General features: G+C 38.9%; 1 protein-coding gene across 3 annotated transcripts; it reads right to left on the bottom strand.

Annotated features, from left to right (window-relative positions):
• Positions 1-1246: 1246 nt before the first annotated feature.
• gpcpd1 (glycerophosphocholine phosphodiesterase 1) lies at positions 1247-13476 on the bottom strand. 3 transcript variants are annotated; one of them, XM_029496546.1, is made up of 20 exons: positions 13157-13476; positions 12969-13058; positions 12541-12631; positions 12353-12437; positions 11132-11207; positions 10195-10236; positions 9708-9831; positions 9228-9468; positions 8893-9055; positions 8604-8733; positions 8447-8501; positions 8271-8363; positions 8009-8086; positions 7728-7770; positions 7515-7573; positions 7362-7427; positions 7136-7272; positions 6602-6737; positions 6267-6427; positions 1247-2783 (listed from the first exon to the last, which is right to left on the bottom strand). In XM_029496546.1, the coding sequence occupies exons 2-20, from the start codon at positions 13015-13017 to the stop codon at positions 2585-2587; spliced, it is 2028 nt and encodes a 675-aa protein (XP_029352406.1). In that variant the 5' UTR covers positions 13018-13058; positions 13157-13476; the 3' UTR covers positions 1247-2584. The 3 variants fall into 3 exon arrangements, with proteins under 3 accessions (XP_029352406.1, XP_029352405.1, XP_029352404.1); XM_029496545.1 differs by having other exon boundaries at positions 7731-7770; positions 12969-13073; positions 13157-13475; XM_029496544.1 differs by having other exon boundaries at positions 7731-7770; positions 13157-13475.
• Positions 13477-14987: the final 1511 nt, after the last annotated feature.

The raw sequence follows: 14987 nt of genomic DNA, 5'->3' as shown, positions 1-14987 counted from the left end.
CATCATTTACTTATGTCTACTTTTTTGGTAACATATTTGTGGTCAGTACCCATAAAGTCTTGCTCCCGCCTTTCTTTTCTAATCTGGGTTTGGGAATGACAGCGGCAGAGTTTGGACTGTGTTCCAGAGTTCCTGGAGCAAACCCACATAGGCACATGGAGAACATGCAAACTCCACACAGAAAGGTCACAGGCCCGGGAACCAAATCCACAATAGTGAGGCAACAGTCTAACCGTTACGCCACCAGGCTTCCTTACAGACATATTTCTTGCATTACAGACCATCGTTGTCTTTGAATCCTTCTGGGTGGGACAAACCTGGCACCTGCCACATTTACCAGCCTGTGGTTGTTGCCATTTGAGATGTTGGGCCTCCTCACCAGGGCTTAAGGTGTGAAAAAGTAATCACATGTAATGTTATGCCCATGCAGTCCTTCAACCACAAACCTCATGCCCTGATGTTTTCACATCACATGCTGCGCAAATTTTGATGCAAGCAAGCATGAGTGAAATGAGGAAAAAAACTATGCTGATCATATTTATCTATTAATGCACACTACAACGTTGTTTTTCTTGACATTGTACATGTTGGTGTATAAGTAATAAATATTAAAGTCTGAAAGTACCCTTACTTTTACTTTTTGTAATTGTAATCAAGAAATTGCTCTTAATTACATTTCCTTTCTATCACGTTAACTGAAAATAGGTGGTATCAAAATGAGCTTCGACATCAGAGCTCCTCCTTGTAATTTAAACTCCAATGAGTGATAAAAGATTTATAACCTTACAGCACACTGTTTCATCATTCCTTAACAGTTCACTCTGATTAAAACCGACCATCCCCTCACATCAGGCCATTAGTTCTGCCACATCTTACTGAAGGTGCCTATATTATCTGAGCAATCATTGACCTCTGTATAGTGACAGGAGTGTTATGTGGGTGTTGGCTGTGTGGAATAAAAAATAAAACAGAAGCAAAACCAGACTTACCACCTTGTGTTTCTTTACTGACCAACTAGTCTGATTGCAGTTTCGATCTGTTTATAGTTAGGAACAAAAAAGTGGTTCCTGATCCCACCATTCTTCTATGAGTTTAAATGAACTCTTGCACAAAATGTAAAGAGTTTTCCTCAGGGTGTTCCTGAGCTGTTGCGGCCATGAGGCCACATGCGCTTTGTGAGGTACTGACAATCGTGAAGGAATTGATAAACTTAGTTGATGTGAAAAAGTCAGAGAGGAAATTAACAAATATAGATATTGAATTTATTTACATTATCTTTTACATTGTCCTGAAATGGCAGTTAATATTTAACACTAGATTCTCTTATTCTTGCTGGTAATTCATTCATAAACATACAAACAGACCATGCGTAACCCCATCTTGGGTTTGTAGTTGTTAGACTGTGCTATAAGACAGATTTACAGACAGTATACCATAAATGGATGTTTTGCTCTTCAAAATGACAATTTACACCATAATAACACTAACTTTTACACCCAAGTGAAAAATGTATCAAAACAAGTATTTGCCATGCAATAATAAGCACTCTGTTGTGAAGTGAAATAGGATTTATAGGAAGTGTAGAAATATTTGTTCATTCTGTACAGACATCCAAACTCCAGTCAGTTCTAATATATGATGAGGGAGGTAGTGGTGATTTTGAAAGGAAAAGTCACACACCATTCTCCCCCTTAAGGCTGTTGTACACCTGCACTGCACTAAATAAAACATTCCTCTGCTTTTCATCAAACCAAGCATATACAGAGAACAAAGGATACAGTACATCTTGTATGCATGCATAAAAATCCCTTAAGGTCAATGTGCAATAGTTTGAAAGACTTCAAAGTAAAAACCAAATTCTTTCAAGAATCTATCTAAGAGGAATCTAATTAGTCATGTATGGTTCTTCTAAGTGCTGTAATCCATCCACTGAGAGCTGAGCATTTATTAATGGCATTCTACTGAGTGTGTATATAAACCTAACCCAGCAACGGATGTGTCAGATACACTCCCAAATTATTTCCTATACCTGAAATAGCTATCAGTAGGTACTACTAAATGCTATCTTAAATAATGAAAATAACACAAAGTAATGGCTACATGCACAGAAAAAAAAAACCTAACAGCAAAGACAAAAGAAACAACAAATTGTCAAACTTTTTTACAGACAATTTGCTGATATTTTACCTGTAAAATGTATGCATAAACATTTAGCACTTCCACAAGAAAAGATGAATCCTATTGGCTGAATTACTACTGATTGAATTTGACTATTATGAAGATCTCTGTTGAAATTATTCTGATCCCTAAACTGGTCAATGAAAATCATGTGTATGGCTGTCTTGACAAAAATCTAACAAATTCATCAGGAAAGATGCATGAGGTTTCCAGGAAACAGCGTGAAAGAAGCCAGTGTTGCTGTACTCTCATATGTGAAGCTGTGAAGAAAACATAACTCTTGGTCAAATTCTATATTTTGATTTATATACACAGTGCCAACACCTGTTACCTCTAACCAAATATCCCATGGTGCTTCTAAGGGTGTGTGAACATTGAGGTCTGTTGAAAGGTAGTTAAGGTGTATTCATGAGGAGCTGAGTCCAGAGTCTGACTCTGCACTGCCAGCACGGGCCTTGGAGGCAATGCAGGGAGCCATGGAGCAGGGGATGGAATAGCAGGAACAGTTGGAGCTCTTTAAGGTCTCCTCTGTTATGACCTCTTGCAGGGAGTGTTTCCCCTCTACTTGGAAGATATTTGGCTGTTCTCCGTTTTCCTCACAAATGCTAAAGGAAACAGAGGAGATAGCCATCAGTGAAATTAATGGTTAGTAGTTAGTATGCAGTGGTCCCTCATGAGTTTCTTTGAATGCTGTCCATCATTCAAAAAAACCAAAGCACTGATAAAGTTTCTGTGAACCAAAAACATTTTGCTAGTAATAGTTTTAAAAACTGAATTCACGTAAATGAGTGGTAAGGCTTGATGACAGAGCTGAAATATATACAGAGCACAACAACAATATTTTGTAAGAATAGTTTCCACTATCGACTGAAAACTGCAATATAGCACATGTATAATCATCATACATAATCATATTTGACTGTTCCACTGTTCAGACAAAGCGCTTCATATTTCAATCTTAAGTCTTATTAAATTACAATTAACTGGGAGTTGATTGTCATTTAAATATCATAATTTGGAACAGGGATAATAAACTGGAATTTAAAGGACTACATCATGATTATCATATGATTCACTTAAAAACTTGTGCTAAATGAAAATCCTACTAAATAGTCCTGTCAAACAAGCTATATTGTTAGCGCTAAGTTCATAATACTACAATTTTATACTATAAGTTTAATGGGGTCATTTAATTATTATTATTATATATATTTTTTTTTATTCTATACAATGTGAGACAAGTATAAAATAAACTAGCAAGATGCAGTTAGCACAGACACATCTAGTTTTACTTCCAACTAACTAATAAAGGATATTGTGATTATACAGAAACATTTTCTTTTTTTCATGCATCCATTTTAATAAAAACTGCTGCATTCTTTTTTTGCTGCAGGGATGATTGCACTGGCTGCCATTTTTGTGGGGAGGAGCCTTCGAATTGTTTTTGAAGAGTAAAGAGAACAGCTCACTATTTATCTGCGTCTTTTTGAGGCAACACCCAGGCATTACTTGCCAAGTAAGATAGCTAACACAATGACTTTGGGGAGAGTGCTGGCTTATCCGATTTCTTTGGCTGGCTCAACCATACAACTAGCAACAAAGCAGAATAAATTCTAAACTACAGTGAATGGTCACCATTCACAAGAAAAACATGAAAAACAAAAGAATCTTTCCTTCCCCAAATGGATGACTAATTCACATGGAAGAACAGCACATGTATCACAGCTGTTCAGGTCTGCAAAAGAGTCCTTGTGCCAAAAGACATCAGATAAGTATAGGGAATGAGCCACAGTCACCTTTACAGTACGTTACTGTCTAGATTCAAACCTTTGATGCCAGTCCATTTTAGTAACAGGAGTTAACCTTTCTGGACATATTCAAAGCATACCCAGTCCTACAGGTTAAGCAGGAAAAACTTGAATTAGCACCCAACAGCTGTACACCTCTACCAACCAAATCAAGGCGCAGTCTGTTGACGAACTGACTACACTAATTCACTAAGAAAGAAAGAATTAAGCATTAAGCGTATATTTTGATTTGTGTTAATGGTTTGAAAAAGTAAGCTTTGTGAATCCAGAAATCCAATGTGCAACATTTAAGACTTTTGTCATGCAACACATATTGATAGTGTCTAACAAATTCCCACTAAAAGCTTTGCTAAATGAAGGCAGAGCATTTTCAAACCTACTGACAGCATCGAGCGCAGTCATCCCTTTGACAAAATCAAATGGCCATACAAGCAGATCATCCACAAACTGAATGGGTGCAAATAGGAAATATAAAAAAAAAATATATATACTCTGCTGTGATATACGACAAAATTACTAAGGGGTGGCTCTGCTGGTGAGGCTTCAATGCAGATATTCCAGATCAATGTTATTAAAAAAAAAAAAAAAAAAAAAAAAAGCAAATACATATTTATGGTTGGCTCAAAGCTGATCATGAAAAACTGACATGCACTAAACAAGCCATTCACTCTTGAGACTTTTGCTTCAAAAATTAAAATAAATAATATTACCGAGTGTCATACCAAGCATAAGCTAAGGAGGGTTCAGAAATGATAAACATGGCAGTTGACAATTAACTATGTTTAGTATAAGGCAAGTCTTAAGAAAATTCACAAAGTCAAAATCAACATTATCACGGAAACATCAAGTCCTGGACTATTTAAGTGGCATAGTGCTGTGAAAAGTTTTAGGCACTTTTGATATTGAATTCTTCTCCAATGTACAAGACCATCTGTCTGGTCCCATACTTTTTCAGCTTCATGAGACACAACACTAATATCCAACTACAGTCATAAAGAAGTGACTAAGAGAAACGAGGAGCCATCCATCATATGGCCCCCAATCACCTCTGGTCTTCATATCATGGACTCGGTCTGAGACAACCATTGGCCAAGTACCTTGAAAAACTGTTCACAAGGGGAATAGGCAGTAAAAAGAAATACTAATTAGGTTATTTAATTCCATTCACAAGAGTTTGTGTGATGTTTCATACAAATAAAACATAGTCTTAGCATTATTTTTAGAAGCACCCTAGTGTTACTTTTAGTGCCTAAGACTTTTGCACATCACTGTATAAGAAGTCAACCGTCTTGCATCATTCTCAAGGAACAATTTGTTGTTCCTGCTCCATTTAAATCAAGAAGATAGGGACTTTCAGGCAGTATTTGAAAGGGGGAATCAAAACCAGCCAGGGGTTTAAGAGTGAGTAAATTAACAAAACGCAGACAGGAACCAGAGAGACATTACGGGAATCAGGAGAACTTGGGACAAAATATGGCACCAAGCATTCACAAATTCTGTAAAAAAAGAGGAACAGTTATAACGACAACCTGGAGATGTCAAATGTTTTGATTTGAGACGTTACATACATCTGGAATTTCATGGAACAGTAGGTTGCAACACAGAGGTCACAATCTATAGTCTCCTTTCTTCAGAGGTCTTTAAAGTCCAGGTCAATGTCCAAACATTAATGTAGACTAGAGGTCATGGTGAGGTAAAACAGAGAACTGAAACAGCTGAGCAAACAGGCTCTGCTGACTGGGCAGCCTGAGTAAGATTTGAAAGAACAACTGGCATAGATCCAATCTTTATGTAACAGCAGTGGCACATGTCACACACAAAATGTCCAATGAATAATCAAAATATTTTAATCAGTAACTATGGCAGGAGACTAGAGATTAAGCCCTTGATAATGTAACTTTGAATTCTGAAAAACTGATTAACTGAGCTGATGAAAAATTTCCTTGTAATCATATACTAGAAAGACACGTTAAGTGCTGTGACAGCAGTACTCAAAATGATGAAGCCTCATGTGCTGCTCACTAACTCAGTTGAGGCTTCAGGCTGAGCGCAGACAACAGCAGTGTGTATAGTTCAGGATGTTAGGTAACATCTGACAATTGTAGCTGTAAACTCAATACCAGAAGGTCATAGCAAAAATGTCAGCAGGTGAAAAAAAAAAAAAACAAAACACACCAAAACATTACACAACAAATACAGTGTTGGTTGCACTTGAGTCTGTGTGTTTCATTTCTACTCAAGAAATATTGAAGTCATGAAATACAAAACATTTGAACCTACCTATCATAGATGAGCCCGTCGATTCCCTGCTCTCTCAGCTTCCTCCTGGTCTCATGGTCATTGTTATCATCTCCCCAGCTGAACACCACTAGGCCTTTAGACTGGGCATCCCCAATGTGGGAAAGGTTCTTGAGCAGCTCCTCAGTATGAGCACTGATCCCCTGAAGGAGTGGCGAAGGAAGTCCAGTTAGACAAAAGTAAAAATTGTCACAATGTGCCAGAATTAAGTACTGTGGTACTGCAGAAATCATTTTAGGTGAAAATGAAATGCAAAAATAATTGCACTGACATGGCTCATGTCACAGTTTTTGCCAAATTTAACCACAAATGCTCACCAGAATATTCTCACTCTGGGCGAAACTTATGGCGATTTGTGTGGTCTGGCATCGGACGTCCATTAGTTCAGGATACTTGTCTGAAATTCCCTGAGTCAGGAAGAGAATGGGATACTTGTTCTGCTTGTGACGAACCCTGGAAGAACCAAGAAAAAAAGATGTCACGATCATAATCTCTGTGAGACAGATCCTATTTATAACTAAAACCTGGAGATATTGCATCTGTTCCCTGGCTAGCTTGGCTTTTCTTCAAAGCTGTAAATCTGTAAAGAGCAAGACTCTTTCTGGTATTTTCACATTCAGAGATGAGTTATACTTTCAGATGTGCCAATCTAAACATTATTTTGAAGCAACAGTTGAGACAGAAATGCTTGACATGCTAAACAACATTAACATACAATTCGTTAAATTAAAATTTATTGACAATAAACTACCCAAAAATCAAAAACTTTGCCGAGTAAGGCAAAATTATTATGTTTCTGAATAGAATGTTATTTCTAGTGTCCGATTATATCGGTTGTTGGTTGCATTTACATGGTGCAGATATCCGGGTCAAAGCAGGAGAAGACAATGCGCCTTTTGCCGCCTTTTTGCAGAACACAGGACAGGACAATGTCAAGGTAGTTATTCATGTTGAAGTAGGATGATAAGTTGCCATCCCATGATCCATCCTGTCAGTACAGAGTATTAAATCATATCAGTTTATTATGAAAAGAAAATGTTTCAGTCAAAGAAATTGTCACAATGGATTTTTAATCACCTTCATCTGGCAGATCCACTTGAGTTCAATGTTGAAACCGACATCCTCGGGAATAGCCTGAAAGATCTGTAAAAAGGTATAAAATGTTAATGTTGTTATTCAACACGTATTTGACAGTGAGAGTCACTGGTGGACAATGTCAATGTAATTTACCTGTGAGAGCGAGGGGAATGGCTGATGCTCATCAATTTCTTCATCATCGTCCAACAGGTCTGAAAAACAAACAGAAGACATGAGTGCACGTGAACTTGGCACACATTAACTCTTGGCCTCTTTCTATATCTGCAGCCACTTTGCAGTGATGCAAGACAATAGTATGCGGGTCTTTAAAAAGAAAAAAAAAGGAAAAAACCAACAACAAGACACTACCTTTGTTATCATTTCCTGTCATTGCAGTGACATGGGCCAGCTGTGAAAAAAACAAAAAACAAAAACAAACAAAGCATGTTCAGTTGTGTGTGTAAGTAAATACTTTCCAAATGGTGGAAAAGTCTTGAAAGAAGTGAATCTGTTTCACTAGTTATTGTTCTTAGCATAAGGGAGATTTGTTGGCTATTCATTTTGTAATTTATCCATCTGAAAGATGCATGTTTCCGAAACTTGTATGCAAAGATGAATTCCATTTTGTTTTGTTTTGTTTTTTTTACCTTAAGGAGCTGCAGCTGATCAAATGTCAAGTCTTTGACTGGCACTTCAATGAGCTCAAGTGATGTCTTGTCATTTTTCTGTCGAAAGTATGAAAAAGACTTAGATGAACTCTTTTAAGCAATGACATCAATTTGTTCCTAATTACCACTAAGCATGGTGATCAATTGATAGGAGATAATGGAAAGTGAAAATACCAACAGAAGTATAAACTTTTAGAACAAAGAACAACATAAAAAGTCAGATATGTCCATCACCATGTACCTTCTTGGTGGATATGCAACATGTCAGATCATGGTAAACAATAGGAACAGCATCCTTGGAGAGGTGAACATCAAACTCCACATAGGCTGCACCCTACATATAAGAAATTCATGTATAGTTTAGAGTTATAATTAAGATAAATATTTTCTCATTAACTAATTATTTGTGTAACTCACATGCTTGGCAGCACTTTTGAATGAGGCTACTGTGTTCTCCCTGATTCTGTGGTGTCTGTAAAATACAAATTATGAAACAATTTTGTTGAAGGGGAGCAGTTGTCAAGACATGTTCCAACATTGGCATGCTATCCAATTCAAACTTCTAATGACTCACTTGGCTGCATGTGTGCTGCCCGCTCCTCTGTGGCCCACATCCAGAGTGCTTCTTTTCTTCCAGTATTTGGTGAATGAGGAGCTCATGTCACACTGCAGCCCTTGGATGGGCCGAATCACCAAGTAATCCACTGGAACAGAAGAACACGTTAGTTCAGATGGTTTTTCTGTCAACAATTTGTAAACAAGTGCTTCTCTGCACAACAGAAGAGGAAATTAAATACACTTTTCCCACTCTCCTTTGCAAATGATTATCAGTTGGTGTGAAATTCCTTTGTACAAAATCTTACCTCTTACTTTCCCGATGGTCTGTCTGGAATTTCGACCCATTATGGGAAGCGTTACCATGCCGTTGTCTTTGCCACTCTCCAGGAAACTGGAGGAGAGGAGACAAGCTGTGCCCACATGTCCTGGATGGGCATCCCCCTGGACCACATGCTCACTCAGATCCTCCTGCAAACAGGAGAATAATCAGATTTTTACAATTCAGATCAAATGTAACTGCACACATCTAATTGTGATGTCTAATTTGTTTTTTTGCGTTTCACTTTTATAACTCAAGACTACAAAGTTATTATTTTAAACTATTGGTTTTACTGGAGTATTAGAGGCCACCATTTATTACCTCAAAGAACTCAAAGGTGAGCTCTAGGTTGTCTGGGTCCATGGTGTGGATACTGTACTCTGTCCACTTGGAGGGCTCCAGAGCATACCCACACTCAGGCTGCGAGTGACGGGACTTGTAGCCATTGGCACTGATCATACTGATCTCCAGGGTTGTAGTAATCTTATGCCAAGTTGAAGGACTGATCGCATCATCCTCTTCATCTTCCTCCTCCTCATAGCCCTCCAAGGTCAGCTTGATCCTGGACAGGTGAATAATATGAAGGGAAAATAAGCATATTTTTGTCACAAATTATTTATGAAAGAACATTCAAAGAAAAGGTTAAATTATGTTGTACTTTGAGCTCCTCTTAGTATTATGGCTAAAGGATGGACCTATTTCACTTTTAGGTAACAGGCAGATAGGGTAAAAGTAGTGCTTTAATGATTTTTCCAAACTTTTTCAGGTTGGTATTGAAATCGAACTTGGTGTGGTCCAGACCTAAAGCGAGACTTCTTGAATTTCTTCTTCGTGATGGACACCGGAGAGGTCTTAGAATAGTGCAAACGCAGACGAATCTCTGTCTGGCATGTGAGCCACCCAGAGTCAACACAATTGACTCCATCTATAGAAAAAGGAAAGACATAGACAGGACACCTTTGTATTTGAAGACAATGTTTATGAATGCCAACCGAAGAACTGCTGGCTGCAACAAAAGCATGGAAGAGACAACTGTTTTTCTGTTGTAATGAACCTCAAAATGTCTGCTGTACAAAACAGAGGAAGTGATGACAATGTAATCTAAAGGGATATCAGTTATCCTGAAGGATTAAGCACATCAGTAAGCCATTCAGTGCTGCAGTGCCTCACATAGCTCTTGCACAGCATACAGCCACACAAGGTAAATAAAGCAGACATTTCCTAGTTACAGTTGTGTTTTTAATTTGGGTGTAACTGATGAGTTTGTTCTTCTTCGAGTCCAACTTACTGTGAATTCCAAACTGCCCGTCATCAATCATCTGGTGTGGTGCTGCAATAAAGGAGAAAATATTAAAACAGGATCAAGGAATTAAACCAGGACAAAAAAATTGAGAACAGATCAAATCCGTGCAGTCCCATTGTTTTCATATATTGGAATCCTTGAAATAAGAATCAAATCCAAGCATCCACTGGTTTGCTCTGGATTTGATTTGCCTCACAGTCAAGAGTCCACTCAGCAATAAACTACATTAGTTTCAAAAAAATGTTCAACTACAGTTGTAAGTGTGACCATGTCGTTTCGGTTAAATTAGGAGAATGATGAAAGCAAAAAACACTTCAGGAGTTACATCAAAAACCTTACATTTATTCTAATTCTAGCTGGTAATGGGTATTAATGAGATCTTTTCAAAGAAAGCAAGAACAAGTAACAGGGATAAGTTGGGAGGAGGTTAAAAAAGGACATCAAGCAGGGTGTAACTGTGGCTGCAACTATTCTTCCTGACAAGCTCATTTTGAATGAGCTTTGTTTGCATTCTGGCCAGCACAATGGGGTTTTAACTGGAGAGCTCTATTATATCAGGCCATGATATCTACTGTGCTGCAGCGCTGTGTTTCCTCTATGGCTATAGATTATTCCAGCAAATGTTGTCCCTGATCTTTTCCAAACCAGACATACATTACCACAAACGCTATCCCTTCTAGAGGATACTAATTAGGAGAGTGTTTACTTTTTATCCCAAAACAACAAATGCAGTCCGATCAACTAACCCTGATGTAAAAACCTTCCTCTTCAATTGGACAAGCAAAAGCTGACCTTAGATCACTGTTAATCGCCAGATTTTGTGCATAGTGCTCTGGCAGGGAATGGGAGGTCTATGGGGGTGTTGAGTATGACACAGTTTACCAAACCCAACAATGTGCACCATTTTCTTGTTGTTCTATACCTGTGGGGCTCATCATGCGGGGGTGGTGATGGGTCTCCCACACATTGACTATGACTTGACAGGGACCACCTGCACTCTGCAATTCCAATGTTTGGTACAGTGTTAGGATTTTCAAATCAGATACATGTAACTACTTTCGAGTCTGGTTTCAAAGCTGTCTCTGGACCAGAGTGCGAGAAAGGAATTACAGCTGGTATATTCACCAATCCCCAGCTAGGGCAGTCAGCCACCGTGGGTAGAAATCTGAAAAGCGAATTTGTTAGTTAATAAAGCTCTTGAAACATTTTCTACAGTTGAACATTAAGCTGCTGTGATTGATTAAACCATAAATAAATGTAGTAAACTTATACTCTTTTTAACTTTTGCCATTTACTTCATTATTGAGTTAGAATACAATATTCTGCCGTGGAAAAAGTGACCAACACTGCTTCAGTATAATATTATGAAGAAAAAAAACAAAACAAACAAACCATGGTGTGTGAGTTAAAAAAAGTTTAAGATTGGTTAAGATTTCTAATAAGGTAAAGACCACACAAATGATTCACAAGTACTGAAAAGACTAACTTCTTTAACCTGACAGTAGCTACTGTACACCACCAACAAGTTTCACTTCATAGAAACTTAGAGCCTAAGCAAATAAATCTCCCAAACAACACAACAACAACCCAGGAGGAAGTCTGGTGCTCTGAACCTGTGAACAATGTGAGCTCCAGCCTTGCAGGAAAATAGAAATAAACACAGCAGTAGGAGAGAGGATGAGCTAGATATGTCAGCAAATACCAGGGAAATGTCTAACTCATCCCAGTCTCTTTCTGTACAGGATATCAGTGGCTTGTGCAAAGCCACTGATAGCCACTAACCAGGCTATTTTAAAGGGCATAAGCACAGATGCAGGGAAAGCAATAATCAAATATTTTAAGGGACCCAGGCTTTAACTTTGGCAAACCCTTTAGCACACACTTTCAAAGTCATTGGAACAAAAATTAAACCAAGATGATCTCTTCTCCCCCTCCTGCTGATGAGCTATAAAAGGAGAGGCATCAATGGACAGACAAGAAAAACCAACACAATCACAATACAAACATCCAACAATACTTCGACTTGCACTTTGAATTTACATGGGAATTGAGGTCAATAATAATAGCTATGTTTTCTGAAAGAATATCTTTGCTAATGGAGCAAATAAATTATAAAGCTATACAGACAGAAGATTCTGCTCACCTTTGACTCTAGAAAGAAGCCTTTGAAGTAGCGGTAGTGGGAAACAACTGCTCTGGGAACAGTGAGTGTTACGGTCCATGTATTTCTATCAACACAGACAGTGCAAAACTGTAAGAGAAGCAGACGGGGACTATCTGCCACAGAGACCAGTATACTATCATATTTCAAAATCATATAGTTTCACCTACCCATCATTACCAGTAGGGTGTAAGGTCACAGCTTTTTGATGGCTCCAAGACCCCAAAGCTTCACAGCTACCAACAACAGCGATCACCTCACCTAGAAAAGTTCAGTCTGACCGGTTATCCGAGGTAACAGCCACAACCAAAAGTAAAAATAAAATGACTCCTGACATTTGTACTGCCATCTACAGTAATCTGAACTATGTATATGCTCAAGATGCCTTCTTAAAACAAGGAAATGCTGACATGGCCTATAAATCTACTTGTTCCAGCCCAATAACACTAAAACCGTGTGAAAAATGTGATAATATTACAACTCAAACATCGTTTTGTGTTGTTGATATGACAGAAGGGTCTCTTGCAGGACTCCTTTTCAAATAGGCATCTATGAATAAAGCCACGGAGGTCAAAGGTCATGTTTCAGTAAAGCATACCTGGAGAGGTTTCACCTCTGACTGCCAGAGTCACCTGAGCGGTCTCCATGATTGATGCAGAAACAGATAGAGACCGGCGGCAGAAACGAGCTGAAAAACCAACAGCTTTAAATAAACGCTCCGGGAAATGACTTTGAAATGAGCAGATGAGGAGAGAAGATGAGATAAGCAGAGAAATGGCTTCTTACTTTTGGCAGCTGAGTGTCCACTCTGGTCAGCGGAGGGCTCGCAGTGAGATCATGGGTCTACCCGGCTGAGGAGCCGGGCTGAACTACCGCAAATCCGACCCGCATAGTCATCACTGTTCAGAAGGACGACTGAAATGAGCTCGACCCGCAAAAAAAGAGAGAAATAACAGCCGGTAATTAACAGCGAATAAATATACTGGTGTGTTCTCGTCGGACAGGTTATCTGACCCAGCGGGAACAGACGAGCCTAAACAAAGCCTGTATCTGTAAACCGAAGTATTTCACTGTACAGCATCAAGATGTCCGCTATTTCGAAAGTGCAACTTCCGGTATTTATTGCCAAAATAAAACACTAATTGACGACACGTTACTAAGTGATCTGGCAATTAATTCAAGAAAAAGTATTGTGTAAATTATGAGGAGGCAGAAAATTTTGATGTTAAAATAATTTGTCAATTTACATTACTTAATATGAATTCAAAAAGATGAGTCCGTGATGACCTTGATGACACTCCAGAAAAAAAATTACTGCTGAAAGTATTTTACTGATAAAATGGCTTAGTTGCTTTGACTCGAAGGTCACTGTAGACACTGGAGTGTGTATTCTCTTATTACACATATTATAAAATAAGGGTTGTTGATAATTTGTCTCTTGATGAAACAAGTAGCTATATATAAATTGGGGATTGTGGCTAAGGGGGTATAAATCACATGAAGGATTAGCTTGGCCTACTTGGCTTTTTATTTTGAAGTCGTTTTCCGTGCTTCGTGTAATGTTGGGCTTTCCGCTGGCAGCTTGACGGAGCTGGTTCATTCCGCCCTACTCCGGATTTCTAGTCTGTCAAATATGCTGCATTAAATGAGCTTCGGAAAATCCTCCATTATGAGCTGTGGGCACGTGTTTAACGCAAATAACTGTCCACAAACCGGAAGGTTAGACATTTTAGAATTTCGCACGGACAACCTGTCAGAGAAACAGACGATTTCTAGATTTGTGTGCAACAAACAACAAATATTATGTATCTATTATCCCCAACCGTTATGCTGTAACGGATCTTAACGGAACAGAGGTGTACGCACAAGTATTTTAATTACTAGATACATTTTCTATTATATCCAAATCGGAAAGTGCAAAACACTCGCAAGATAATTACGTGAAAAGAAGTCAATTTCAGTCGTGTTAGCTGAGACTGGGAATGTTACCGAGTGTTACCAAGTGCAACGCCGCAGCGTGGAGGTTGTTTATGTCTGCTACCGATGACTTTACTAAGGGAAGACATTTACCGGTAAAGAAGATGACAGCGTGTGACACAAGATGGCAACGGAAGAGTGAACACACAGTAATGAGAGGTCTCATTACTGTGTGTAATCAAGCCCATCTGTGGGCAAAGCACGCCAAACTGGCTCCTGTCCGAAGACATAAACATTTCTACGAAAGCGTGCACTCGTTCAACTGAAACGTGGTGACGTAACCCGAGCGATCGTTTCCCGGTGTCTGGCTGCATCAGCAGACGGATCAGGTGGCGCGTGGCCTAGCTGTTCAAACATCCCCTCGGGCTCACGTGCGCTGAAGAGTTCAGACACCGTTCACTGTTTAAGCAGAATGACGCCCAGAGAGCTTAAAGTGAATGTTCAGGTTTCATACGAGTAATGTTGCTGCTTCAACCCCTCAGTGTAAGGAGAGAGGGCAGAGCGTGGTTATTTAATGGACAGCTCTGGCTCAGGGATCTATACATGATGAATTGTTCTGCAGGATGGATATCATTTCTGCTTTCCAGCTGTCAGCTGACACTACATTTGGATAATGAGTGTCTTGACCAAATACACTCAT

This window comes from Echeneis naucrates, chromosome 24, assembly GCF_900963305.1.
Source record: "Echeneis naucrates chromosome 24, fEcheNa1.1, whole genome shotgun sequence".
NCBI classification, from domain to species: domain Eukaryota; kingdom Metazoa; phylum Chordata; class Actinopteri; order Carangiformes; family Echeneidae; genus Echeneis; species Echeneis naucrates.
The sequence above is the reverse complement of the archived record's forward strand: the minus strand, read 5'-3'. Positions and strand labels throughout refer to the sequence as shown.